General features: G+C 43.2%; 1 protein-coding gene across 1 annotated transcript in view; it reads right to left on the bottom strand.

Annotated features, from left to right (window-relative positions):
* ARHGAP42 (Rho GTPase activating protein 42) overlaps nucleotides 1–26,718 on the bottom strand; it is a 205,236-nt gene that overhangs the window by 114,107 nt on the left and 64,411 nt on the right. Inside the window, exon 3 of the mRNA XM_048494223.1 lies at nucleotides 12,144–12,205. Within this exon, the coding sequence (XP_048350180.1) occupies nucleotides 12,144–12,205 (62 nt within the window). The remainder of the gene's footprint in view (nucleotides 1–12,143; nucleotides 12,206–26,718) is intronic.

The following is a 26,718-nucleotide window of genomic DNA, read 5'->3' as shown; positions in this document are numbered from 1 at the left end:
ATCCTGCTGTAAAAATCACTTTTTTCTGGTCCCTGTTGACTAAGGCTGCTAAGCTCTTTGGCCAACCCCTGCTCAAAGCCGCAGTGGGACAATTTTGTTTAAAAACAATGTAGTCTCATGTACTTACCAGAGGTTCTTACCAGACCTAAGGGTAGCTCTACAAATTGCTGAAAACTCTATGATTTTACTGTTTTCATTTCCAGCAAGAACCTCTGCTAAGTATATGAAGAAGTATTGTTTAAGTTTCTTTCTCTCCCATGACATTGCACCTCACTCACAACCGACCCACCAGCAGCCTGGCAAACCTACTGTTAACCCACCCACAGTTTACTCAAATTATACTAACTAGATAGATGAATGGTAGCAACAGCTGTAAGCAAAAGCAAGCGGCTTTAAGATATAAAACCAGATAATCTCCCACTTTAAAACACCTTTCTCAAGGGTTTTGCAGGTAATGCCCTCCCAACATCCAGATGTGTATGTATTACATAACAGTTTGAGAGACAGAGCGGCAACTGCAAATGCAGAACTTGGCCATCTATGCTTTAACCAAAATATACGGCTATCATAAAACAGACTCATCCTATAATATTGATAATATACGTTTCATTTCAAACACAGTAGAAAGAAGCGTGACTCAAAATTATTCTTCTAAAACAGACTTCAGCCATACATAAAAACATTGTCTCTTTTCCTGCAGCTCCTTTTAAAAAAATCCTTTCAATAGGAAACCACAGGTAACAACCTTGACAGACAGTAGTGATGTTCCACCTCTTCAGCTACTATAGCTATACAGACAAGTGTCTTGTGAACTAAAACATAACTTGGTTCCAGGAATCAACCCTGTCTTCTATGGGAGATGAGAGAGAGCTGACTGGAAAGTACCACTTATGCGGTATTTCCTTAGGCGGGCCAACCCATAGGAGAGGCACATAAGAGTGGGCATATACTTGAAAGTTCCCAAGCCAGCTACACAAATACAGATTTTCGAAGAGGAGGAGAAAAAGTTTTGAAGTTGCATGCTAAAAGGAAATCCTTGGAAAATTTCCCACATGTACCTCTGCACCACATTCCTTCTCTCTAGTATACTCCTGAAAAACAGGAATAGCGATGTTTGCAAATAATGGTATGCAAAAAAAAAAAAGAAGAAGAAGAAGCAGCATAGACAGGAAAGACAGCAAAGTGAACACATTAATTAGTTCCAGGATAAGGATCAGCAGAAAACAGCTTTTAAAGCAGAGATGCAGAAAAGAAGCCATGATACCAACAGAAAGCTTCTCTGCTCCAAAAAGGGTATGAAGTTTGCTAGATTCCGTATTGGCCTTTTTTGAAGAGAGAGAACAGAGTAGCTTAGGGGGAAATTTTTGGGGAGTACTAAAAATACTATGGCCGTTTCCGCACGGCCCTTTTATGGCGCCCTGGGGACGGCAAAAACGCCGTTCCCAGGGAGCCATTCGCACAGACCTGGCTTCGCTCCCCCTCCCCCAGGGCGGCGTCAGGCCGCCCTAAAAAACAACCCTTTAAAGGGTTGTTTTTGCCCCAACAGCGTGTTCCCGGCGGCGCGGTGCGAACGGCACCGCCGGGAACACGCTGTTTCCCTTCCCTTTCCCACTCACCTTGTCCCCGTCGTCGGCCTGCTGGCCTCCGAAGCCCCTCCCTCACTGTCCTCCGACCCCTGGAGGTCAGAGGGCAGCGTGGGCGGGGCTTCGGAGGCCAGCAGGCCGACGACGGGGACAAGGTGAGTGGGAAAGGGAAGGGGGCAGAGGCGGCTCCATGCGGAGCCGCCTGTCGTCCGCTGGCCTCTCCTGAGGCCGCTCGCACGCTTGCGTGCGAACGGCCTCCGCCCCCACGCCGGCAGAATTCTTGCCGGCGTGGGGGCACCTGGGGGGCCGTGCGGAAACGGCCTATGAAATTTTTTTTTAAAGGCGTGAAATGCTTTGAGTTTGGATTTATACCCCATTTTTTTCTCCTCTAAGGAGTCTCAAAGAGGCTAACAAACTCCTTCCCTTCCTTTCCCCACAGCAGACACCTTGTGAAGTAGATGGGGCTGAGAGAGTTTTGAAGAACTGTGACTAGCTCAAGGTCATCCAGCCAAGGTAATCCAGCTTTCTTTGCTTCTCCTGAGTTTTATGCCTTCCATGCTCCTTTTGACCTGATGAGGTTGACTTTCTCACCTCTCCCTCAAACAATGGTGACACATTTACCCACAGACTAGGTAAAAAATAGCTTATTGCCCTACCCTACAGAATGGAGGAAAAAAGATCAGAGAGAGGTGGGGCAGAAATTACAACAAAGCCTCAGAAGAAAACTGAATATTTCATTAAGAAAAATAAAGTTTTTTTCTGGAGGAACAAAAAGAGATTTGTTTTTGCTTGTAGCACCATGGCGCCCACCAAGACCTTTCCTGTGTTTTTACAAAGTAAGCAGGGCTAGGTTGCCCAGCAAGACATCTGATAGGCCATCGGAGATTTATTTGGATATGCAGATATTTTTAAATGTAGCTTTGGCAACCATAGCACATGAATCTTTACTGTGGCCCTTTCCGCACGGGCCAAAAAAAGGCAGCCTGGGGACGGAAAAAACGCCGTTCCCAGGCCGCCGTTCGCACAGGCGGCGCTGCTGAAACGCAGCAGCGCCGACCTGGCTCCCTTTCCCCTCCCTCAGGGCAGCGTCAAGCCGCCCGCAAAAACAACCTTTTAAGGGTTGTTGTTGAGGAAACAGTGTCTTCCCAGCGGCGCGGTGCGAACAGCACCCCCGGGAACACGCTGTTTCCCCTTCCCTCTTCCACTTTCCTCGTCCCTGTCGTCGGCCTGCTGGCCTCCTAAGCCCGCCGCCATCGCTGTCCCTCCTCACCCCCCCGGAGGTCGGAGGGCAGCGTGCATGGGCTTAGGAGGCCAGCAGGACGGCGACAGTGACGAGGTAAGTGGGAGAAGGAAGGGGAAGAGGCGGCTCCATGCGGAGCCACTCCTCCTGCGGCAGCCTCTGCTGGGGCCGCTCACACGCTTGCGTGCGAACGGCCTGACCCCCACGCCGGCAGAATTCTTGCCGGCGTGGGGGCGCAATGAGGCCCGTGCGGAAAGGGCCTGTGTGATTGAAGGTAAGATGCAGCACCCATACTAAGGCCGCCCTTCCTCCTACGGCCACCATTTTGAAGCTGTGCCCAACATGCTGTGTCAGAATTCCAAATGTGCCCACAAAAATTTGGAGACCCTTGTTTTAGGACTAGGTCTTTGCTGTTGGGAAAAAGAGAAACTGAAACATCATGCTAGCATAGTGATTCTCAACCTTCCTAATGCCACGACCCTTTAATACAGTTCCTCATGTTGTGGTGACCCCCAACCCTAACATTTATCCATTTTACAGATGGAGAACACTGATGCAGAGAGTCTTAGGCGACCCCTGTGAAAGGGTCATTTGACCGCCAAAGGGGTCCTGACCCCCAGGTTGAGAACCACTGTGCTAGCATTTCCCAAGTACTTACTGAACACTGGATGAACCACATATCAATGAACTAAAGACAGTATGTTGGGGGAAAAAACAAAGCTTTTGTTAAATAAACACTTGAGAACCAGTGTAATTTAGTGGTTAAGAGCAGGTGGATTCTAATCTGGAGAACCAGGTTTGATTCCCCACCTTGGACTAGTCACAGTTTTTCAGAACTCTCTCAGCCCCACCTACCTCACAAGATGTCTGTTGTGGGGAGAGGAAGGGAAAGGAGCTTGTAAGCCAACTTACAGCTTGTAAGTTTGTGAGTCTCCTTACAGGAGAGAAAAAGTAGGGTATAAATCCAAACTCTTCTTCTTCTACTTGTACCAGGACCATGTGCTCATCACAGGAAAGGACCTAGGTTTCAATTATATGAAGAAACAAATTACTTTAATTTATGAGAAACAGCCAGACTGTGACTGCAATTTGCAGCCCCAATCACTCTGCACTTTGGCTGAACCCAGAGTAGCAAAATTATCTCTCGCCCTCCCACAGACAATGCATTGCAAGACACAAAACACCCAGCTGGGCTATTGCTGTGCTCCTTCTTAATGACAGGCCAGAATGCCATTCAAGGTGTGCCATGGGTTGCTTAGATTTATCTCTAGCCAACACACGTAATTTAATGCAGCTTATCTAATGAGTTCAAAAGCAATGCAAAAAAAGAAATCTATTAATGTGCCATGCCCTACAATCAATACGATTTGTGGTATCTTTGATGGCAGGAGGTGTCGGTCTAAGTAGTTATGGCTAATGCACGACTTAAGAAATCCTTTGCAGGCAGAACATCAAAGATTTCTGCTTGGTATTCTCTGCTGAACTTCCTTTGTAACTGATGAATTGCAGACTTCAGGAAAGGGAAAAGGTAGTGAGAGGTTTCTAACTTACACAGGTGTATTTGCTGGCATCAGAGATGTATATCAAAAGTTGCCTGCAGTGATAAGATTGACAACTAACAGCAATATTAAGATCTGGGTATTCCCTCAAGTTTACCAAGTCTGAATTAAGCTTTGCAGCACAATACAGAGGGGCAGATGGAAAAGGCCTTTAGAAGCAGGTGCTACATAGACAGCAGTGTCACATACCTGTTCTCATACTATTCAGCACATCAGCTAAGATATGCCTCCAGAATCCTGCTCTCTGTGACTCCTGCCTGCATAGGTGAGGCATGTGGCACCTCTTCTGTGGTGGCAACATGCTTTTGAAACACCCTCCCCTTGAGGCTTCCTTGGCACCTAACTTTGCCATGCGAAGAGCCAGCATGGTGTAGTGGTTAAGAGTGGCGGATTCTAATCTGGAGAACTGGGGTTGTTTCCCCTCTCCTACACATGAAGCCTGTTTGGTGACCTTGGGTCAGTCGCAGTTTTCTCAGAACTCTCTCAGCCCCAACTACCTCACAAGGTGACTATTGTGGGGAGGGAAGGCAATTGTAAGCCACTTTTAGACTCCTTATGGTAGAGAAAAGTAAAGTATAAAAGCCAGCTCATCTTCTAAATTTCTATTTTTGTAGAGATTCCAAAACAGGAGGGCTGGGCTATATTTTGTTACATTCCGCATTTTGAAGCGGTACCTTTACTAGACTCACTTTCTTCATAGTTAGGAGCCAACCACCCTCCACAGTCTCTAAACCAATGTTCAGTATCCCAATAGTGTGCCCGAGATTCACCCTCTGTGCACCTAAAAATATATTCCATCATGGCACTGAACCAGGCATACTGTTTCACCAGAATCTGTTTGGATTGCTTCATGCCATTGTTGTTAAACAGAATCTTCTTAGACAGGAGCTGCTTTTAAGCAATCTATTCTGGTAGAAAGTACAGCCAAACACTTAAAGGTATCAAATGACAGTAGAATACCTGGCTGACTCTCTAGCATGACTCCAGGATAAATTAGTCAGACAATTCCTATACAAGCTCAGAGAGAGGGAAGAAGCCCACCCAGCCCCCAATGGGATTCAAAACAAGGCTTACTCTTGTTCCCAGAGAGTCAGCAGCAGCTCTGCTGTGGATTAAGAACAGATGCGAGTTGTGTTGGTTATCAAATGTTTTTGTCTGCTCCAACCCAGGAAGAACAATTAATTCAAATAATGCCAATTTGGAAGGTCATTAAGCACAACAAGACAGACCTTCTCCAGTTCTCACTTTCCACCACCACAACTACCCCATTATATCTAGCAGAGGATTGGGCAAGTGAACTTTATTGACTGTTGATCTGATTAGGTCTCCAAGAAGTACTGTCAGATGTTGCATGAGGACATGAATGCCCTTACATAAAAAGCAGATCACTACTTTTTCTTACTTGATCTGGCTGCAAGGGTCCAAAATATACTCTTGATTCCAGCATGTTGATCCCTGAGAAGCAGGCAACCTGTACTTGCTTAAAATTATCCTCCAAACACTTCTGGCTTCTCCATTCACAGAATGGAGCCCCATAGTCTGAATTTCATTACTCACTCTGGGAAGCTTATATACCAGTATACAGGTTGAAAAATGAATGGTGGAAAGGAGGAAGAACAATTTCAAAGAGCTCCTGAAAGTGAAATAAATAAGCAAATCTTCCAAATGGCACCTACATCTACATATGCTTTACCCAAGTATTAAAACACTGAGAAGGAACAGGAATAGTCCATTTCTGGCAACTGTTAGGAGCACTGGGGCAGAGACATAGTGGGAAGCAGCATTGTGGGCATGATGATATAACTTCCAAGTAAAACCTGGACACCACACTTTTATCATAGAGTTCCCAGCATTCCTAGTGAAGGACAACAGGTATATTTAGTATATATAATCCTGTCAAGCAAAGTAACTAGTGGAAATGTGGATTGTGTGGCACATCAAATTAGAATAGTTACCTCTCAAAAGACCAGCCATTTTACCTCAGAAGTTCATAAAAACATAAGCAGAACTTAAACTGAGAGAGAAAACATACAGTATATACATTATATACACAGTATCACATATAATAGTTATATGCAAGGCTCATGGTTTGTTACAGTTTCGTTGTGTTACAATATCCTTTAGTCAGAGCATATTTATATATCATTTGGTTTAAGCAGTATACAGAGCACAGAGAAACATCTTTCTTTCAGTTAGTCAGTCAGGCAGTCTCAGAGAGTGTGTGTGAGGAAACAGACACTACCAACGGATTTTAACTGTCACCTTTAGAATGTTCGTGCAGCTTCCCAGAATTCTCTGCTGCTTCTGCTGCTGCTGCATGCAAGCAAGGCTGGAAATTCCAACACCTAGAGCAACTGCCATCACTTCCAGTTTTCCCCCAGAAGTGATGTCATCATACTTGTGATGCTGGTCAGTTTTTTTTAATCTCCTCCCTCCCCGCCCCTCCCACTGCTACTTGGAGCAGCAATGGGAACTCAGGGAGGGGAATCCCCAGCTGTGATTGGGGGTTGGCAGTCCTGAAAAGAAGGAATGGTTTTAAGTGCCCCAGGACTCTTTAGTATTAGTCTTTCTAAAGAAAGCAAAATGAAACTCTACAGAGGTTGAAGAAAAGTGACATGAGGCAATAGTTATTAATCTCGTGTAAGTAAAAATAACAAGGCTTCATGCAGTGCTCATTTTCCCTTATAGAAGATACATGTTCTATGCCAATCCCACACGGCAGAGGTCTAGACAAAAATTCACTGCAAGCAAGTTGGTGCTTAACATTCGTTTTTCATTAGCTAATAAAAAGAAGTACCAAGACTGCGAGCTGTTATTTATTCCTGACGTAAATGGATATGATGGCACATGACTTAGATTTTCCCATCTATCTGAGTCTTCTCTTTTAAAAACAAAAAACAGAATTCCTCATCTAAATCTCAGCCAATCCACTTTACTTGCAAAACATTCATCTTTCTCCCGAGGACAGCATTTAAGAAGCTCTTGTCACAATGTTTCATGGGCGAGGCAAACTTTTAGTTAGGAAAAAGAAGCTTTCAAGGTGGATTCTGTGATTCCATATGGAAACGTAAAGAAAATGTCACACACAAAATATAGCCCCAACACCTGTGAGGACAGTAACTCATTTGGAGGGCTGAACAGACATACGCTCAGAGTGGTTCCAACACGCACAAAAATCTCATGCTATAATCCTCTCTGGACTGCATCATTTCAGATTGTGGGTGGGGGAAGGGGACTGAATGCCCACTATTGAAAATTTCTAATGGGGAACTCATATTTGAATGTCCCCCTGGTGTTTTAAAAAAAGCCTCCTTGTGCTGATTTGTTTCACCTACCAAAACTGTGAAGTGCACACTTACACCTACCAATCCTGATAGAAGCGTGCCCTTTCCTGTGAAAGGCTGTCCATTATACTTGTGCTGATGAGAAACAGTTTTCACAAATTCATATTGGAAAATGTAGTTGGCATGATTCTCCCCTACCAATGATTGCTGTGGGACCACATCACGGAAGAAAACCAGGCAATTATGAACTGCCCTTTAAACATACATTCCTGCTTGACTTTCCACTAATTGTATATCTCTCTCCCATGCAGGTACTTAAGCTTGGGCATGACCATGAGAAGCTAAGGGATGGCCGAATCCCCACTGAGAATTAAAGACGGATACAACCAGGATTCAAAAGAAACGAAACCTTTTCATCGAGATTTCTCCCTTCCCACTGCAACATGTTTCTTGGAGGTTTGACTTGGAGGTTCTATCCTGATTGGCTGTCGTGCTGTGTATGGGCGGGAACTTTTTTTTTGTCGTGACAGTAAGTAGTAACGAGAGCATGTAAACGCATATGTGCAAAAGCCTATGCAGCTTTTTTTTCTGATTGGCCCCTCGTGCCCACATTTGACCGATTCCCGTTCTCTTATGCTCACGTTAGAGCAGTTCTCGTTCCCTCGTGCACACGTTTCCCGATAGCCTCAGCCTCAGCCAAGTGAAACAAAAAAAGCCGAGCAAAACTCTGATTGGCTGGAAGGCATTTGCATCACTCTCTACAGCGGGAAATTTGAAACCACATTAGACCCCTGAACATCTCCACCGATCTGGATTGTAGACATGTTTTTTAAAAAGGGTCACATTCATGCAGGTTTGGGAAAAACACGTGATGGGGGAGAGCGCCTGAACCAGGATGAATCTGTGTTCGGCGGTTCAGCTGTGGGGAGTTTGTCAGGAAACCTGGATATTTCGGGTGAGTATCCCGGGATTAATCGGCAGTGGGGATATAGCCACTGTTGCTCTGAGGCTGCAAGTTGCAGGCTAGACCTAACATGATTTCATGGCACAGGGAGACAATAACAGACTCTGCTCTGCATTCAGAAGTCTCCCCCCATATTTTGTCTTGCTAATATATTTGTTGTTATTGAATATTTTCTCTGTGTTGGCCATTTTGAGTCCCCATTTCAGGAGAAAACTAGGATATAAATGAATAAACATTGGGCATAAAGTCAGTCATACAAGTTTCTTATAAACATGATACACTAACAAGTTGGGGGGGTTTCTTCAGAAAAACCATCAAAAAGCTCCCCATAAATTAAAAGCAAAAGGTTATGTCCCATTAATAATTTCTGCATGCAGAACAATCAATATGGAAGCAGAAACGCTAAAATTGTTCTTCACTATCAGCCTGAGCTAAATGAAAGCAATTGTATACCCCCTCTATCTTTTCCAGTGCACAAGACAAGAGTGCAAGGTATTTCTTCTGATACAGTTTCAAAAGCAAATAAACTAAAATCACATGAACCATCTGTTGTACATTCCATTGCTCCATATGCACATTGTTATTTCATTAAAAGGGCTGTCTGTCCCTAAAGACCTTGCGCTACTGCTTATGTGAGTGGAACTGTGCCTTGTACATTTCCCTTTCTGATCATGCATCAGGGATCCAGCTCATACCGGATCCAAACTTCTGTGTGAAAACTGAGTTTGTGAAACCCGGTTATACTGTTTTCACTTTCCTCCAGGAACATCTGTTAAGTCCCCTCTACCAATATTACCTTGAACAATATTCCACGAGACATCGGAGTCTGCAGCTCAAAGAGGGAGCAACCAATATGTGTGAGCATAACCAGCTCTGGGGGGAAAGCGATAGCTCATGTATACAAGTATGTGTAGGCAGCTGATTTCCTGCTATTCCACATCCCTTTCATTTTACTGCAGCTCCCCACATTATCTGGCATAAAATTCTGGAAGAACTGCCAATCCTTAGATGTGGGCTTTCAGGGGGTTGTTGCAGGAAACAGAAGGGGAAAAAAAACACTTCCACAAATTTGCTTCAAAACAAACTTTCTAAAAGTGAATAACCAAAATGTGCGATAAAAGAGATTAAGTTGGGAGAACTACCTTTTCTTTGCTTTCTCTTTAAGATGTTAAAGCTTTCTAGTTTTTAAGAATAGTAACCAACTTAGGATTCACTGTAGACTGAAATCAGATACCCACTTATACATGTTACACAAAAAATGTGGCTTGACCTATTTTGGATTCATTGGAACCAAGCAGCCACATGCCAACAAAACACCCCCCTCCCCCAAAAATGAGGTGGGCAAGGAGGAGAAGAAAGACATTTTTTTCATGTTTGTTTTCATATTTCCCCTAACTTCGCATTGAAGAAAAACTTTTGGAAGTACATTCTGGAAGTACAGTTAAGCAGAGAAAAATAGTCTTGTTTAAAAATTACTGCCAAACACTTTAGTGGATTAATGGATTCCCTGTGTATATTTAAAAGTTTTGGTGCAATTATACTGGAAGGGAAAACTCTTTTTTTTCTTAAAAGTTTTTCTTAAAAGAAGTTAACATTAAACTACAAAAATATTTCTATTATGCCTGTGGTTAACAAACAAAACCCACCCACTTTCCTGTAAGCTTATGACTGACTGTAGTAGAGGTAAATGTTTGATTTTAGTGAGCTATTAAACCGTGGAACAGAAGGGAAATGCATGAACAAAAATAGCATGCATGATATCGTGTATAAGGCACCACAGTGCTGGCAACAGCAGGAGTCAGGGAAGTGGGATAATGAGAACATGGGGACTCCATTGTCCATAAAATCATAGGCTCATTCCGCACAAGCAGAATAATGCACTTTCAAACTGCTTTCAGTGCTCTTTGAAGCTGTGCGGAATGGCAAAATCCACTTGCAAACAGTTGTGAAAGTGGTTTGAAAACGCATTATTTTGCGTGTGTGGAAGGGGCCATAGTTTCTATCAATTCCTAGAAAGGCATGACATCACTTCCAGGTTATTCCCAGACATGAGGTAACAGCATTGTGTGACAGTGATTTTTTTCTCCTCCTGCCTGTTGGAGCACCAGTGGTCAATGGGAGCTTCAACAGGTAAATGGCAACCCTACAGAGGGGCCAATAATTAGAGGCTCTTGACCAAACCTGGCTTACAAAAGGATGCCACCTCCTGCCCAGTTGATATCCAGAAACAAAAGAGAGAGAAAGAGACATTAGCCTACGTGGCAGGAATACTAACCATCAGTAAGAAGATGCTCTGGAGGATCGTATAAATGCTGATACTAATCTATGGGTCCAAATGTAATTTGAAGGGGAGGGGAGTTGAGCAGGATAAAGGCTAATGTGTTTCCCTGGTTAATTAGCCATCTTGGGACCTTCTGTAAGCTACTAGTTAATCCGTTCAATTTGAAATTTTTCAAAGCTCTCCTGATACTTTCACCTACTGACAGAATATCAATAAATCATCACATTGTTACCCAGCTTAACAGTATACAAATTTATTTTTATATAGCAATGGGGAATTACTCGGCTTGGCAATGCAAGAGGTAGGCTGGGAGGGGATCTTTTTAGACAACTATACCAGAAACAACTTGAAACGTATCCTTAGAGAATTCACAAAAGAGACCAAATTGTAGTTTAAATATGTTTATATAAATTTTGTTTGCAAGCAGTCATACAGTGAGATGTGAAGGCACATACACACAGTTCCTAATTATATAAACAGGGAGGAAAAGATAGGTTTTGGATGATAGAATAGGAGTTGGGGAGCAGGGGAATTATACATTACCTAAATCTGCAGAGAAGTTCCAGAAGAAGGTAAGGATCTCTTACAACATCCAGTTTTAAACAATATTTCTGCTTTGCATAACTTTTGATTATTTCATATGAGCTGTGGGGAGTTCAATGCTGTGTTCAGAGGGTTCCCATGTAATCCTCTTCTATCCAAAATGCCAGTTAGATCCATACCTGCTTAACTTCACCTTTTTTTTTTGTAGTTTAATGTTAACTTCTTTTAAGAAAAACTTTTAAGAAAAAAAAGTAAGGTTGCTGCCTCATATTTCTTAGGACTTGGTTTTGAGCAATAGTGTTTTTTTCTGGTGTAGCTGGAGTCTCCACTGTGCACCTTGGAAAAACACCCCAACCGGAAGCAGGATGGCATCAAATGACTATGACAGCCTCAAAATTCAGAATGAAATTAACTTTCTAAATTTGCAACAATCAGGATGAACCTCAACATTTATTTAGCTATTTTTTATTTAACTGATTTTTATTCTGCTCTCCCTCACCACAGCAGGCTTAGGGCAGCTCACAATAATATTCATCATATTTGGTGTTCCTTGGAAACTTAAGTAAAGAATCCAACTTCCTGTGCTCTGCAATTCCCCAAAATAAGAGTTTTCCAGGTGAAAACAATAACCCAAACTTGTTTAAGTAATAAAAAAGAAGCTTTAGCAGCATATTCTAGGTCATGCTTACCAAACGTCTTCTCTCCTCTTCCACTGCAATCAATAACCGAGCAAATTCCTTCAATGACTGGGCTACAGAAAAGTAAAAACAAGAACACAGAACATTTAGAAGATTACAGTATTAAACGGTGCTAATATTTCTAAGGGTTCCATCCAGGTAGAAGTAACAGAATTTGTTTAGTTTTGTAATAAGCATCATTTATTTTATTTTATTTATTTATTATTCAACTTTTATACCGCCCTCCCCCGGAGGGCTCAGGGCGGTTCACAACAGAAAAACAAACAACATCAGATAATAAAAATAAACAAACACCGTACATTCAGTACTGGTGTACATTAAAACAGCGTTCCATCCTAGGGTACATTAAACAGCGCACCATCCTAATAAAACATTTCAAGCAGAGGATAGTGCCCAACAACTAAACTCCTCTAAGAGAGAACAGTAGGGCCCCAGTTGTCGAAAAAGGAGAGGGGGGGAGGGGGCATCAGCGGCTGGCCTCCCCAAAAGCCCGGTGGAATAGCTCGGTCTTGCAGGCCCTGCGGAACTCATTAAGGTCCCGCAGGGCCCGGACAGCTGGCGGAAGAGCATTCCACCAGGCAGGGGCCAGGGCTGTAAAGGCCCTGGCCCGAGTGGAAGCCAGCCGCGTTATAGAGGGGCCAGGAACCACCAGCAAATTGGCCTCTGCCAAGCGCAGAGGCCGAGATGGGACGTATGGGGCCAGACGGTCTCGCAGGTACGAGGGTCCCAGACCGCGTAAGGCCTTAAAGGTTAAAACCAATACCTTGAAAACGATTCGGAACTCAACCGGGAGCCAGTGCAACTCGGCAACTTCAACTGGGGATACAACCTCTCCATTACACGGGGAGAATGCACAATGCAAAAAGTTCTAGAAAGCCAGTTAAAATACACAGGCTAAAATCTGTACAGCCAATGAAATCTCCAGTAGTCGATCAGAAGTCTTGCTGGGCAAAAGTTCTACCTGGCTGAACTCACTTTTGAAAGAACACGTGTTGGCAGGAGCCCTGCCGCCCATGGGCACCATGTGGAGGACCTCTGTTTTGTATTGACAAGCGCCCTTCACACAATAAGCATTTGGAGATTTGATGGTAAAGATATGGGGCACTTTCCCTGGAGATGCTGGCTTTGACAGAACTGCTATAGAATGGCGCATGTACGCCAGCAAAACAGTCCCCAAAATTAGAATGCTCACCTTAACATAATTTCTTCAGATTTCATTTGTGAACTGAAAAGACACAATAACTACCGAGGGTTTGCCAGCTGCAGACATTCTACTCTGGCCAGGGAAGATCATTTATATAAATTTTGAAATTTACGATCATCTGTTGCTCTAATTTATTTATTTTTTATTTATACTTTGGGCTTCTAGACCGCCCCATCCCCGAGGGGCTCTGGGCGGTGTACAGCAGATAATAAATACAATTTTAAAACATCATAAATAGGCTAAAACTTATAAAAGCAGCGAAAACTAGCTAAACATTAGCATTTTAAATGTAAAATAAATATAGGCATAGGTGTAGGTGGCGCCCGGTGCCTAATATTAAATTCTTCCACCCCCAGGGAGAACGGTAGGTCTAGATAGATGTTATAGGCCCAGATGTAGAGGCCGGCGGAAGGGCCAGCGAAAGGGGCCAGCGGAAGGGGGCCAGCGGAAGGGGGCTCTCTTTTGTGTATGGAAAATCAAAAAGGGCTCTCTTTTGTGTATGGAAAAATAAGACCATATTTCATTTGTTGATAGTCTGGGAATGGGAGCAGAGTATGAATGACGGAAACAAAATCCGACCCAATGAGACAACCTAAAATGAATGATGTGCCTTGATTAAAAGAATTTTGCTTTGGTTTGGTTTTCCCAAGAAGCAGCTGTTATTATTTTCGAAATAACTAAAACCTACTAGGCGCTGTATAAAACTAAAAAATGGAAGACTATCCCTACCCACAAGTATATTGCCTAAATAATAAGGTTAGATCTTGGAGGCAGGGAGAAATAAAAACAAGTTGTCAATTATCAGGGCTAAGCAAATATGACCACACCAAGCCAATAAAGAAATAAGTCCTGGGATATTTCTAAAAGGGGCAGAAACTTCAGTTAATTCTATTGGGTAGAAGAGAATTGCAGGAACACAGAACAGCACACAAGAGGGTGAATGTGAGAAGACATGAAATAGGTAAGAGTTATCCGGGCTAAATTTGATACAACAACTATGTGGATTTGAGTGAAAAAGATAAAGACATATATTCACATTACCTATTAGTTTGTTTAGAGGACTTGCCTTATGCATTTGCCACATCAGAAATCCTCCTCAACAATTCTATGATAGCTTCCCTGTGATCTTTATAAAGCATGGCCATTATTTCTTGAAACTGAACCATAACGCTAGTTAAACACAGGTACCAAAAAAATAAGACAATACACATTAAGATTTCTGATAGTGAATTAAAACATGGGTGCATCAAGATCAGTTTTGCTTACTCTGACTGGCAGCAACTCTACAGGGCCTCAGGGAGGGATTTTAACTGGACATGCCTGGGATTGAACCAGGGACATTGTGCATGCAAAGGAGATACTCTACTACTGTTCCATGATTCCTCCCTGACCATGCTTTGTTGCTGTGTTTGCACACTCTGATGTCCTAGGGTATACCCAGTGGTGGGATCCAAAAATTTTAATAACAGGTTCCAATGGTGGTGGGATTCAAACAGTGGCGCCACCGCACACACAAACCTCCAGTCCCTATTGGGCAGGGGGGTTGCTTTAGTAACCCCTTCTTGGCACTCAGAAAAAATTAGTAACCGCTTCTAGAGAAGTGGTGAGAACTGGTTGGATCCCACCTCTGGGTATACCAGGATTAAATCACACTGTGGAATCCTAATTTGAAGGGATGAGCACAAATCAGTTTTGATTTGGACACAGTAACAAATAACAGTTTGCCACCAGATTAGAAGTCTTGCCATATTTTAAGGAAGCGAAACAGAGGGAGCATGCGAGTGCAACAGAATTCCCAACTTGTATACGCAGCAGCTAACCATGGATCTCTGTAAAGAAATCCAGCTCCACGCAGTCTCTGGATGTTGTACATGTAACTTTACCACTGAATTGAACATTCATTCTTTCTGTACAGAGATAATACAAGACTTCCGAGGAACTGGCACAACATCTATGACATTTATTGTTGTAGGTGTCATATCAAACCTCCAGATCAGAATGCAGGTACCATTCTGTATTCAGAAGATGTCATTCTGTATTCACCAAGCCCATACAGATCATCTTGTGGTGTAGTGGTTAAGAGTGGCGAACTCTAGTCTGGAGAATCGGGTTTGATTTTCCCTCATCTTCATGAACAGTGGACTTTAATTTGGAGAACTAGGTTCAATTCCCTACTCTCCACATGAAGCCTGCTGAGTGACCTTGAACACAGTTTTCTCAGAACTCTCTCAGCCTGACATACTTGTAGGGGGGGAGGGAAGGTGACTGTAAGCCATTTTGAGAATCTTTCAGGTAGAGAAAAGCGGAGTATAACTACTAGTACTTCTCCTTCTTCTTGTAATTTTATTACAACCCAAGGTCAGCAACCATCTTCCTATATTCAGCGACATTATGCCCTTCAAATACCCAAATTCTACAACATCCTCAATTTAGTAGCATTTATGATTATCAAACAGCATGGACATTCATGGAGAAACACTATGCGGCCCATTAACTATTATCTTTTTGCTAATGGAGCTTTCAGACCCTTGTCACACACCAATCCTAAATATGGCCGAATCCCCACTGGGAAATTCAATCTAGATCAAACCAAGTTTGAAAATAAACTGCACCTTTTCATCAAGGTTTCAACCTCCCCACAGCAGTATGTTTCCAGTGAAGACATATAGGCCTATCTCAGGTTCAAGAAATGTAACAATCCCCACTACCATGTGATCGGCTTGGCAGGTCTCTCCTGATTAGCTATCATGCCTTTTTTTTCCTCCCGCAAAAACGTGCGCACGTTATGACGTTAGCATGTCATCACGTCCACCCCAGCACAAGTTTCTGGTTGGTTATCATTCTCTCGTGCTCTTGAACACGAACAGCACCGGGCGCACTGATTGGTTGTAAGGCATTTGCATCAAATTTGAACCAAGATTAGACCCCTGATCCTCTCCTCCAAACTGGATTGAAGACGTGATTTTTGAAAAAGTAGTACTTTCAACCAGGTTCGGAAAAAAACCTGTGATAAAGGGGGGGGGGGGCAGAACCATGATGATTTTTTGTTCAGCGGTTCAGCTGTGGGGCGTTTGTCTTGAAACCTGATTATCTCAGGTGAGTATCCCAGGATTAATCGGCAGTGGGGATATGGCCTATGTTTACAAAGAAGTAGCCCCACTTTGCTCAGTTGAACTTCTACTCAAAGCTCTACATAAGACTACAGCTGTAGCCTTCAAGAAAGTGGTCTTATTCAATATCCTGGCAAGTACGTAGTAAGAGATAAACAGAAATCTGTTGCAGATATAAGGAAATATAATTATGTACACAAAAGCCATGTTGGCTGCATTCCCTTGAATTCTGTTTTTAAGGTGTATAAAAGGCAAACCAGTATCTTTCGACTGTTACCTGCAAACCAGTATCTCTTAATTGTTATAAAAGTATCTGAAGGTGTACTCGTAGGGGAGATGGGAAATTTAAATAAGTTTAGATGGCCTTGATTGAAATCAGTCTACTCTAGAGGGTAAAGGATCAAGAGAACAAATAGTAAAAAAGAGAGAAAATGTTGTACTAAGTTCTGTATATCTAGGAAGTCTCATCAGATAGTAAAAACACTTGAGAAATCTTGACTCAAGATATTAAAATATTGTTATGCTATTTAGATCACAACAGCCAAAGAGGTGTGTGCGTGAAAGTATAATAACAACATTAAGGCAAGGAACAGAAATCCGGGGGTCATAAAGTCACTCTCTCAGCCAAACATCCATTCCATACAAGGATACAACAGGGAAGAGAGAACTACATACCCTGTAACAGGATAGGCAAAGACTAGTTTAAACACAAAATAAGAATGTTTTAATGCATGAATTCACTGGCTACAGATTCTTTTTCAAAGTTTACCAGCATTCTCATTTTTATTGCCCACAGTTACGGATGTGCAATTAACTTGGATACATAATTCACACAGGGCCAACTTTTTTTTAAACATTTCAATCGACAAACACAGACGTCATTTTCATTTGCAGTAAAGACGGTAAAGAACATATTGTTTGAATTTTCATTTGCATTCAGGGAAGCAGAGATGTACTCCATAAAACATTCTTGTAAAGTCAGCAAGACAAACTGCTTCCAGATTATTCCACTGTCCAAACTAGTCAGTTTTAACCACATTGTGATTTGTTACCTGTCATATGAGTTACACTTTCACTTATTTTTTTTCAGCAGTCAATTTTTCAATGCCAAAGAATTTATATCCGTTCTGCCATATGACAGCCACTATAATGAATGCTTGCCTCTCTCTCTCTCTCTCTCTGTCATACACACACACACACACACACACACACACACACACACACACACACACACACAGAGAGAGAGAGAGAGTTTACTATAAGTCAAAATTTTGCAAGCCCTGTACCAGTTTATCAGGTATATCAATAAGCAAACATCCTGTAGCACATGACAGCCCCAAACACTCACTGAATGCACAGGAAGTGAGAGCAAGAGAGCTGGACCCACCCCTCCCTCTATGCAATCTCCCTCCCCATTCATGCAACCATTTATTCCGCTTGGTCACCCCTGGAACAAAGTAGGATACTGTGCAGAAGAAGGGGGCAACCACTATCCTGCTTCTCCTCTCCCTTCCCACATATTCAAGGAACACGTGGGGCTGTTGTATATACTGGGCTTCTGATAAGCCTGAATCAATCATGGTTCCTTGGGATGTGTTTACTATGCACCAAGACCTGTTGGCGCATGGTGGAAACCTGGGGAGACTGTAGCGGATTCCGCATGGGCCCAAAACAGCGGTGTGAAAACGGTGTAAAAGGGTTGAAAACGGTGTAAAAGGGTTTACACTGTTTTCACACCTCTGTTTTTGGCCCATGCGGAATCTGCTTATGTGTGTAAGTATGTGAAGTTCCCCAGGTCCTAGAACGGACACCACGGCCAGAGAGCAGACAATGTTCTTTAACCATGTCAGCTCAGAAACTGAATTCCACCAGACAGCTACTAACTTTTGATTAGATCTGTTGCCTATTTTCTGACAGTGGCTGGCGTTCTGTTGGTTTTAAACGGGTTTTGTTTTTAATTGTCAGCTACAGGGTTAACCAGCTTGAATCCTTCACAGGAGAAATATGGTTTATTTTTAAAAGTCTTAAAATAAAAATTTAAAAGTCTTAATATAGACCACGTAATAGGTGACCCGTATCTTCCAGACAAATATTTATATCTGGTGGAGGGAGTGAACATTTTAGTAAGTTATCGGTAAGTTATTACTAAGCTAGATGATCAAGTAATTAAACTGCATATTTCTAAATGCTGTTATTTGTTCTACATCTCTTGTTGGTGGGGTGGAGTAACTTTTTTTTAAAAAGATGACCAGAAGTTAAGCCATGACCACTATGGGGATTTTAATAAGCCTTTTAAAAGGACACCATGCAAGACGAAAGGAGTTTCAGCTGAGGTTTCCACAAATAAAAGGATACCCAGTTAATATCCATCTTCCCAATCCTCCTCCTTCCCATACAGCTTTTGTGGTCGATGGAGTTTTCCATTTTTGGCCACTCTGACAGCCCTCTTGCTATGCATATGTAAAAGGACTAATGGGATCAGATCTATAGTATTCAGCAGAAAGGCCATTTTAAAAGCAGTACGGGGTGGAGGGGACATGCTGTGACTTCGTTTAACCCTACATTTTTCCAGTATTAACCTTCATGATGGAAATATAAACTAAAATGGTTTCATTTACTAGCGTCACATTCACTGCTCTTCTCTGACAAAAGGGAGAATTCCACACAAGTGACCATTTTTTCTTATGAATTGTGCATTACAGGTCTTGACAAATTTTCTTTGGTTTTATGGGCCACCCCAAAATTTAGGAGCCAGATCTATTATTTCTGCCTTCAGGGTTTTATATTTTTTGAGACTTTCTAATTATTGGTACCACAAAATCTAATCTTAAATACTTCACAGTTTGTAATTGCTTTTTAAAAAAAACCTATAACAGAAGTGTGATAGTATATGAATAATTAAGGGGTAATCCTGCTTGTCATCACAAAAGCAAAACGCTATCCTTCACTTAGATAAGTTTTGTATATCTACTGAGGATCACCAGGAGGCACTTGCACTAAATGACTGCTGAGAATACTAGCACCCAAATGAAATCTCTAGGTGCCATAGTGCCCTGGCATCTGGGATTTGTTGACCCCAGTACATTGTATGTCTGTTTTCAAAAATAACAGACAGAAGAAATCACAAAGAACAAACATGCAAACAAAATTGCAGGTGTTCTAATGCTACACTATGCCCAAAGTTATCTCAAATATTTCTACAGCCTGTTTTCTATCTAAATGCTGTTTTGCAAATCAAACACAGCAATACAAAGCGTTATGATGGGAAACAATGTCTGAAACCAGCTTTAACATACAAAACAGTTGCATATTGGTCCTGTTGTGTTTTTTGTGGTTTCTTTTATCAGAGCTAAAACAGGTTTGCAGCTGTTTTCTCTGGAGTGTTTCCCAAGTCCAGAAAAAGCCTGGAACCAGCTGAAATGTATAAACTATGTTTTAAAAAGCTTTGTACTGCTTTACCAAAAAAAAATCCCTTCTTTAATAATGTCTTCTAGAGAAGGGGTAGGGTGGAGATGGTAATAACTAGCTGATAATGATGGAAGCTTAAAGCCTACACCTAAAATAAAATTTTCTGTTATTGTTAAGTGATCCTGGGCTTTACTCCATCCCTCAGATTATATTTAAAATATGATCAACGACATTATCCACTCCAGGATGCCTGAAGGATATTCAGATGCAAAAGGTTTAACCAGATGTCCTTTCCATTTCAAACACTGTCCTGGTATTCTTCCTGAATGGATTTTTAAATTAACTGGAAAAAAAGAGATAGAATATTAGGTCTTAACCTGCTTTGCCAAGAACGTAGCCAAGACATTTCTACCCGATGAATCCACTCATATCTAGATACAAAGTCAATTAATAACATTGGTTAATTTTTATGCTCAGTAGTTTTTGAACAAGCTGCTGACTCTAAACACAACTAAAAAGCAGCTCTGAATGCGAGTGATATATGCAGATATCATGGATGTGCAAGTAAATATATTATTTCATTAGAAATACGTGTAGTCATCCCGCCGGAGTCGTAGGAAAATGGCCGAGAAGTAGCTGGAGGGTTTCATCGGTGGAAGCGTCAGCAACAGGAGCCGGGATTTCGTGATCGACGGCTCACCGCACCGTACGCTTTGGATAAAGCTTGCTTTATTAAGGTTTCATTGTAGAGTATGGAGGTGGGTAGGGAGATGGCGGGGGGACGGAGACCTGGAGATCATCATGTGATGCATGATCTCACCTGAAAACACTACGTCTTGAGGAGGGCGGCGTCGCGTCTGGGCCTAATCACCACAGAGCAAGACTATTGTCCCTTTGTCCGGGAACACCAGGTGACTGTATTGATAGTTCGTGACCAGTGACTCATAGGGGGGGATGAGGAGTGGGGGTCTTGATGGAACCAGAAAGGCCGTGGGCGCCCGATTGTGCCAGCGTTCTACTTACGGTGCTGCTGGGTCAGCAGTGCATTACTACATCTCCTCCTTTTTTATATTGTGTGAAGGCGAGAAAATGTTGATGATTTAAAAGGGCAGCTTGTCCCTCCGCCCAGTCGAGCTGACCGAGCTGCTTAACATTAGAACTTGGTTTGCGAGGTAAGGGGAATTCGAGGGCTTCTTGCACGTTTTGAGCAATGTATTAGATACCATTGAATGAAACAAGATCCGACGGCGACGATACGGCAATGCAAGAGCTGTACAATATTGGATACAACTTCTTGCAATTGATGCACTTTCATATATAGATCAACTGGGGATTATTATCAGAGATTAAAACAACACATATTATGCCGTTCTCACAACCTTGGCATTTAACAGCAACAAATAATCAATGGCGGCGGGTAATGTAAACGGCGAAGTTCCTCTGCTGTTCCAGGCGATAGGTAGAATTGATGGACTTACCGCCAAATTTCTGAGCAGAGCGACGTCAGTCTTAGTGTTGCAGCGAAACAAATGGGATACGAAATTCACTAAAGGAAACTATATACTCGCCCAACAGCTGGAAACGCTGATAAATCCCGGAAAAGGGGTCGAGGACTTTTGATTACTTGGGCTCAATTGAAGCCTGATGCAAAACAATGGTGAGGCAGTAGAGTCCGGCAGGCAGATGAAAGGCGGAATGCAACAACATCGACAATTAAGGCGGTAACTTCAATAATCGGTCAGTTCATAGTACTCAACGGTATTCCTTTGGAAGTGCGGCTCAATGGGCATAAAGGAGCAGGCATCGAACGTGCGTTAGCAACAATATATACAAGACATGCATGTTTGACATCCATATAAGTGAAACAATAAACCTTAAACGGTACATAGGCTAGATGTAAGGAAGGGAAGGCGGCCTCGCGGTTGCATAATTGTCAATCTGGCTCTTGCTGTTTTGACTGCCGCTTCTAAGCGATAGCGTTAAAGTCCATGGGTTTCTCAAGAGCGTGGGAAACTGCCGATGATGCTGGCGACTACGGGTTCAGTGACTCTCACAAAACAGGTTGTGAGAGAAAGTGTTCAACAATTATTCAAGCAGCTGAAAACGGAGTTCAAAGGGTTAATCATCAGGAATGTACTGATACGTTCCAGGTTTAAAGCCAGGAGGCAGAGAATGGCGGTGCCGGAGTGAGAATGGCGACACACAAGCGTCAACCTTTGAACCATAACTGGCTGACGCGAACCGGCCCGAAGGCGAGGGTTCGCGATCTCGATATTAGAATGGGTGCACTGGTTCCAGAAGGATGTCCCTCCCATCTGGCCCAGCTGAAGGGTGATGAGGCTCTCTGTAAGAGCGGCGAACCGGATCCTCAGGAGGCCAGCTCCATCTCGGGATAGGGCTGGCCTGGCATGAGTGAGCCTAGTTCCACCTTATGGAAAAAAAAGACAAACAACTTTCAGAGGGTTTTCGCGTGCTGGCGAGTTGGTCTTATAGATGGCGATGGAAAGCCCGGGCTTTGGTGAGGCGGGCAATTTTGATAAAGATGAAAAGTACTTTGGATATATGGTCTGCTGGATGGGCAGTTAGATTCGATTGGGGGGGAATTTATACTTTCTTTAGTTTGTTTTGTGGCTTTCGCGCCGTGCAGTTGGCATTCCGACTAGCGATCACCTGCAGCATTCAAAGGCGTTAGGAGACACAAGGCAGAGAATTGCGAAAGGCTTAGGAGAAAGGGAAGTCACGCAGGTGGTGTTTGTTTATCAAAACAATCCCATTCACTGTGTATCTAAGGTGTGGGTTTTGCGCAAAGCAGCAACAATTCACAATTATAGTCATATCGTAATATAGACTATCCATAGGAAGTTGTTTGAAAGATGCAGAAACAGTTCCTGGGCTTGAGTTTTGCGATCTACGAGAACGCTTGAAACCCTTTCAAATCAACAGGTGTTGAGGTGGTGGAGTCAACCCATTCGAGAATGCAAAGTGCGATAGGAGGGTTGGAAGTTAACTCTACCTTCCCCTCCTGTAGAACTTCTGACGTTTTGAACTTGCTTCCTACCTTCATGGAGGTAGACAATGGCTGAAGAACCCCAAGCACTGTGACTAGCCAGGAGGACACTCAGCGCTTGAGAAAATGGTAAAGAACATGGAAATAATTCTGGCTCCACATACAAACCTGTGCCCCTACGTAATGTGGCAGTGTAGGCTCAGGTAGACAAGGAAAAAGTTCTCAAGGCTTGAAGAAAAGAATTTTGAGGGTTAAAACTGGAAATGGAGGTAGCTTGGGGCGAATGGGTGACACCTTTTCAAGGCATTAACATATAATCAAAGGAAGAAACAGAATTGACAGGCAGCTTAGAGCAGTAAGGAAAATTCACCTATATGAGGAAAAGCATACAGGGTCCTTTTAAAAGGGAGCGAACACACAGAACATACATAAGCATACATGAGCATATATAATATGTGAGGAGGATTGCAACTTTGACTCAAGATCTTGCTCTCTCTCTTGCTGAAAATGGTTTTCTTGTGAAACATTTTAAACAAAGAAACTCCAATCATAGTTGGGATTTCTGTGAGAGCATTTTATCAATATGGCCGGGGTGAAAGTGGGGGGGTTGAAGTGCTTGTCTTAATTCCATAGGAAGTGTTTCCAAACTGGATCATTTGTTGAACAGACAATTGAAACAAACCTAGAGAAATAACATGAGTTTAAACATCCGAGACCCCCGTAGAAGAGGGAGATGAAACAGTTCCTAAATGTTGCACAGAAAAGAATTAGGTGGAGGTGAGTGATTGCTTAAACCTTGTCCTCTATGGCGTGTAATGGTTCCAAACTAGCTCAGAAACAGGTCTACAGAAATGACCTGCGTGTGCCGAATCTCTATGAGAATGGCTGCACCCAAACTAGAAATACACCATCTGGGTTTCCATCTCATGAAGTGACTTTGGCTCCGCAGGCTGGGATCCTGCTCAACTTCACGAGGTACTGACGATTTTGCTGTTGCTGGGTCTTTGGGCTTGGGGCCTGCACGTGCTCAGAGGCTATGAAATAGCTTGAACCTTCTTAGGCTGGAGCCAAGGGAGCCTCTACAGAGGACTCTGGAAACTGAGCCGATGATGCGAAAGCGTCTTCCCTCTCCATGCCTCATTATCCTGTATGTGATAGCATTCTGAGAGGTTCAAAATGGCAGTCCTCTTGGTTAGTGAGACGGACTGGGCATGGTGCGCCAAATGTTGTGTTTTCTCCATCAGCATTTCTCCCGGCTGCAAATCAGTGGTTTTGCAGGATTTGAAATCTCGCGCCATTTCTGTGGCACTAGCCGGGCATGTTGACTTCAGAAGCCGGAGAGCGAGCAGAGCTGGGAATGAAGCGCGGGAGGAGCAGGCAACTTGAGATTTAAGATCCAGCTGAACTTAGATCAGATTCAGAATTATGAAGGCATAGAGGGCAGGAGGATCAGAGAAGGCGGGCATTGGACGCGGGAGGTAAGCATCATCTTCCATCAGGGGTTTCCTTCCTCTACGCCGATGGTGGTTATCGCAGCTCTGCCAGAGTTTTGAAACCATGCCATTCGTGGCTGGCCGGGGTCGCGGTGGCTTCAGAAATGAAGGGTGGAAGTGGAAGGAGAGGCTGACGGGCGAGAGTCTCTGTGGCGGGAGAGTTTGGAAGGCCGAGCAAGTGAGAGCCAGAAGGAGGACAAGCGTCCAGATGGTGGATAGAAGAATTCGAGGGATGAAGGTGAAGTTGAAAGATCCGAGGAGGCGATCTACTGCAGCAGGGAGCCATAGCAGACCGCGGGCTGATGGGCAACATTAATCTCCGTCTATTGCGGTGACACCGGCGGCGGGGCTCTGTGTAATGCTGAAAATTAAGCCGATGTTTTCCCAGTCCTTAAGATTCAATGTCCCCCTGCGAGGTACCATGGACGTGAGCTTCCAGTAATCTCAACCAATTTAAGCTCCTCTCTTATGGAGACCCTGCGCATTTTAAGCCTAGCGGCTTTTGGTTAAGATTGCGTGCTTGTCGCAAAGCCCTGCTTTTGCAAAGCTCCCATATACTCACCGGTGTTCCGTCCGGACGAAGTGTCTGGACTTCGAGTCCCTGGATCTTTAGATCCAGCGGGCCAGGCGATACCAATAGAGTCCCTGGATCGCCCGATCCAGACCCGGTACCGCGACCCCTTTCCAGGCGGCGGTGAGCAGGGTGGAGTTGAGATTCGGGTTCGGCACCAGCTTGTAGTCATCCCCGCGGGGTGCATTAAGCTAAGAATGAAGCGAGGCAGCGGAGGAGGTTTCATCTGGTGGAGAAGCGTGTAACAGAGGCCGGATTGCGTGATCCTGACAACTCTGCCATAATGCTGGTCTCTGGCACCTTTATTAGGGTTTCATTGTGAAGCGTGTAAAGAGGAGGTGGGTAGGGAGATGAAATGAGGAGGCCGGGAGACCTGGGAGATCATCATGTGATGCATGATCTCACCCACCAGCTGCTACGTCTTAGCGGAAGGGCGGCGTAAGCGTCTGGGCCTAATCCTCACCTGGAGGCAAGACCATTGTCCCTTTGTCGAGGACACCAAAGGTGACGTGAGGCAGATGGTTAAGTGACCATTGACTCATAGGGGGGATGAGGAGTGCCAGAAGTGCGGTCGAAAACCAGAAAAGGCGATAGGAAGCGCCCGATTATTACCAGCGTTCTACTTACGGTGCTGCTGGGTCAGCAGTGCATTACTACATCACGAAATCCAGGTTTATTTAAAAAATTACTTACTGTAAATAACTTTTAATTGAACACATACAAAAGTTTTTAGAAGTAAATGCTATGTTAAATTCATATTCTTGTTCATATCATATACCATGTGCATCAGAGGTTTCAAAAGTCCAAGAAACTTCTACACTGTTCCACAGAAAAATGATAGTTCAGCCAGTTCAGGAGCAGTTGAGAAAGTTGTATGCTTCCACATTAGAATATAGTCCCAAACAAATATCAGAACCATCTTTCATTGTTACATACTGCCTTTGTCAAAACCATTAATTTTTAGAATTATTGAACACGGTATTTTTATGCAAGAGCATTTAAGTCAAAATGTATTTTTTACTTCCAAACTTTCAAACAGATGGAGAGGAGCATGGCTAGATAGGCACTAGGGCCCAGGCGGAGCATTCTACAACAAACGTGCAGCATGCTTTGTTCTGTGACAGAGAAATATACAATCTACTCTTATCTTTATATGGAACAGAGCATAGCTAGAGGGAGGATTCCTTCCTGTTTATGCCTCAATTGTTATTTTGTCTGTATGTGTTGTTTAAAAGGTTTTAGACTTTTAAAAGTCTTTATTTATATCTATCTATCTATCTATCTATCTATCTATCTATCTATCTATATCTATATCTATATCTATATCTATATCTATATCTATCTATATATATATATATCTATATATATATATATATATATATATATATATATATATGCATGCTTTCAAATTTTCACTCCACGTGCCTTTCCAATGTTGGCAAGTTTTCGGATATTCACATTGCTGAAATTCAATACCTGAGCCAGGTAAAACATTTTTTTCCTGGTGCACCAGGCCATGAAGCTGGTTGTGTTTAACTGTCACCCTTAGAATGTTCGTGCAGCATGTCTGTAGCCTGAGGGGTTGGTATACCCTTACAATGTTCGCGCAGATGGCCAGAGATGAGCATTGAAAACAGGAAATAGGTAATACTGTTAGGTAATACGAGTGGAAGTGAAACACATACACACTTTGCCGTGTGAGACGTCAGGTAGGGTTCCCTCCCCCTCACACGCAGGTAACTTTCACTCTCTGTGCCTCACCCACTACTACCA

The sequence above is a fragment of the Sphaerodactylus townsendi genome, linkage group LG04 (genome assembly GCF_021028975.2).
Source record: "Sphaerodactylus townsendi isolate TG3544 linkage group LG04, MPM_Stown_v2.3, whole genome shotgun sequence".
Taxonomy (NCBI): Eukaryota; Metazoa; Chordata; class Lepidosauria; order Squamata; family Sphaerodactylidae; genus Sphaerodactylus; species Sphaerodactylus townsendi.
This window is presented reverse-complemented; position numbering and strand designations above follow the sequence as displayed.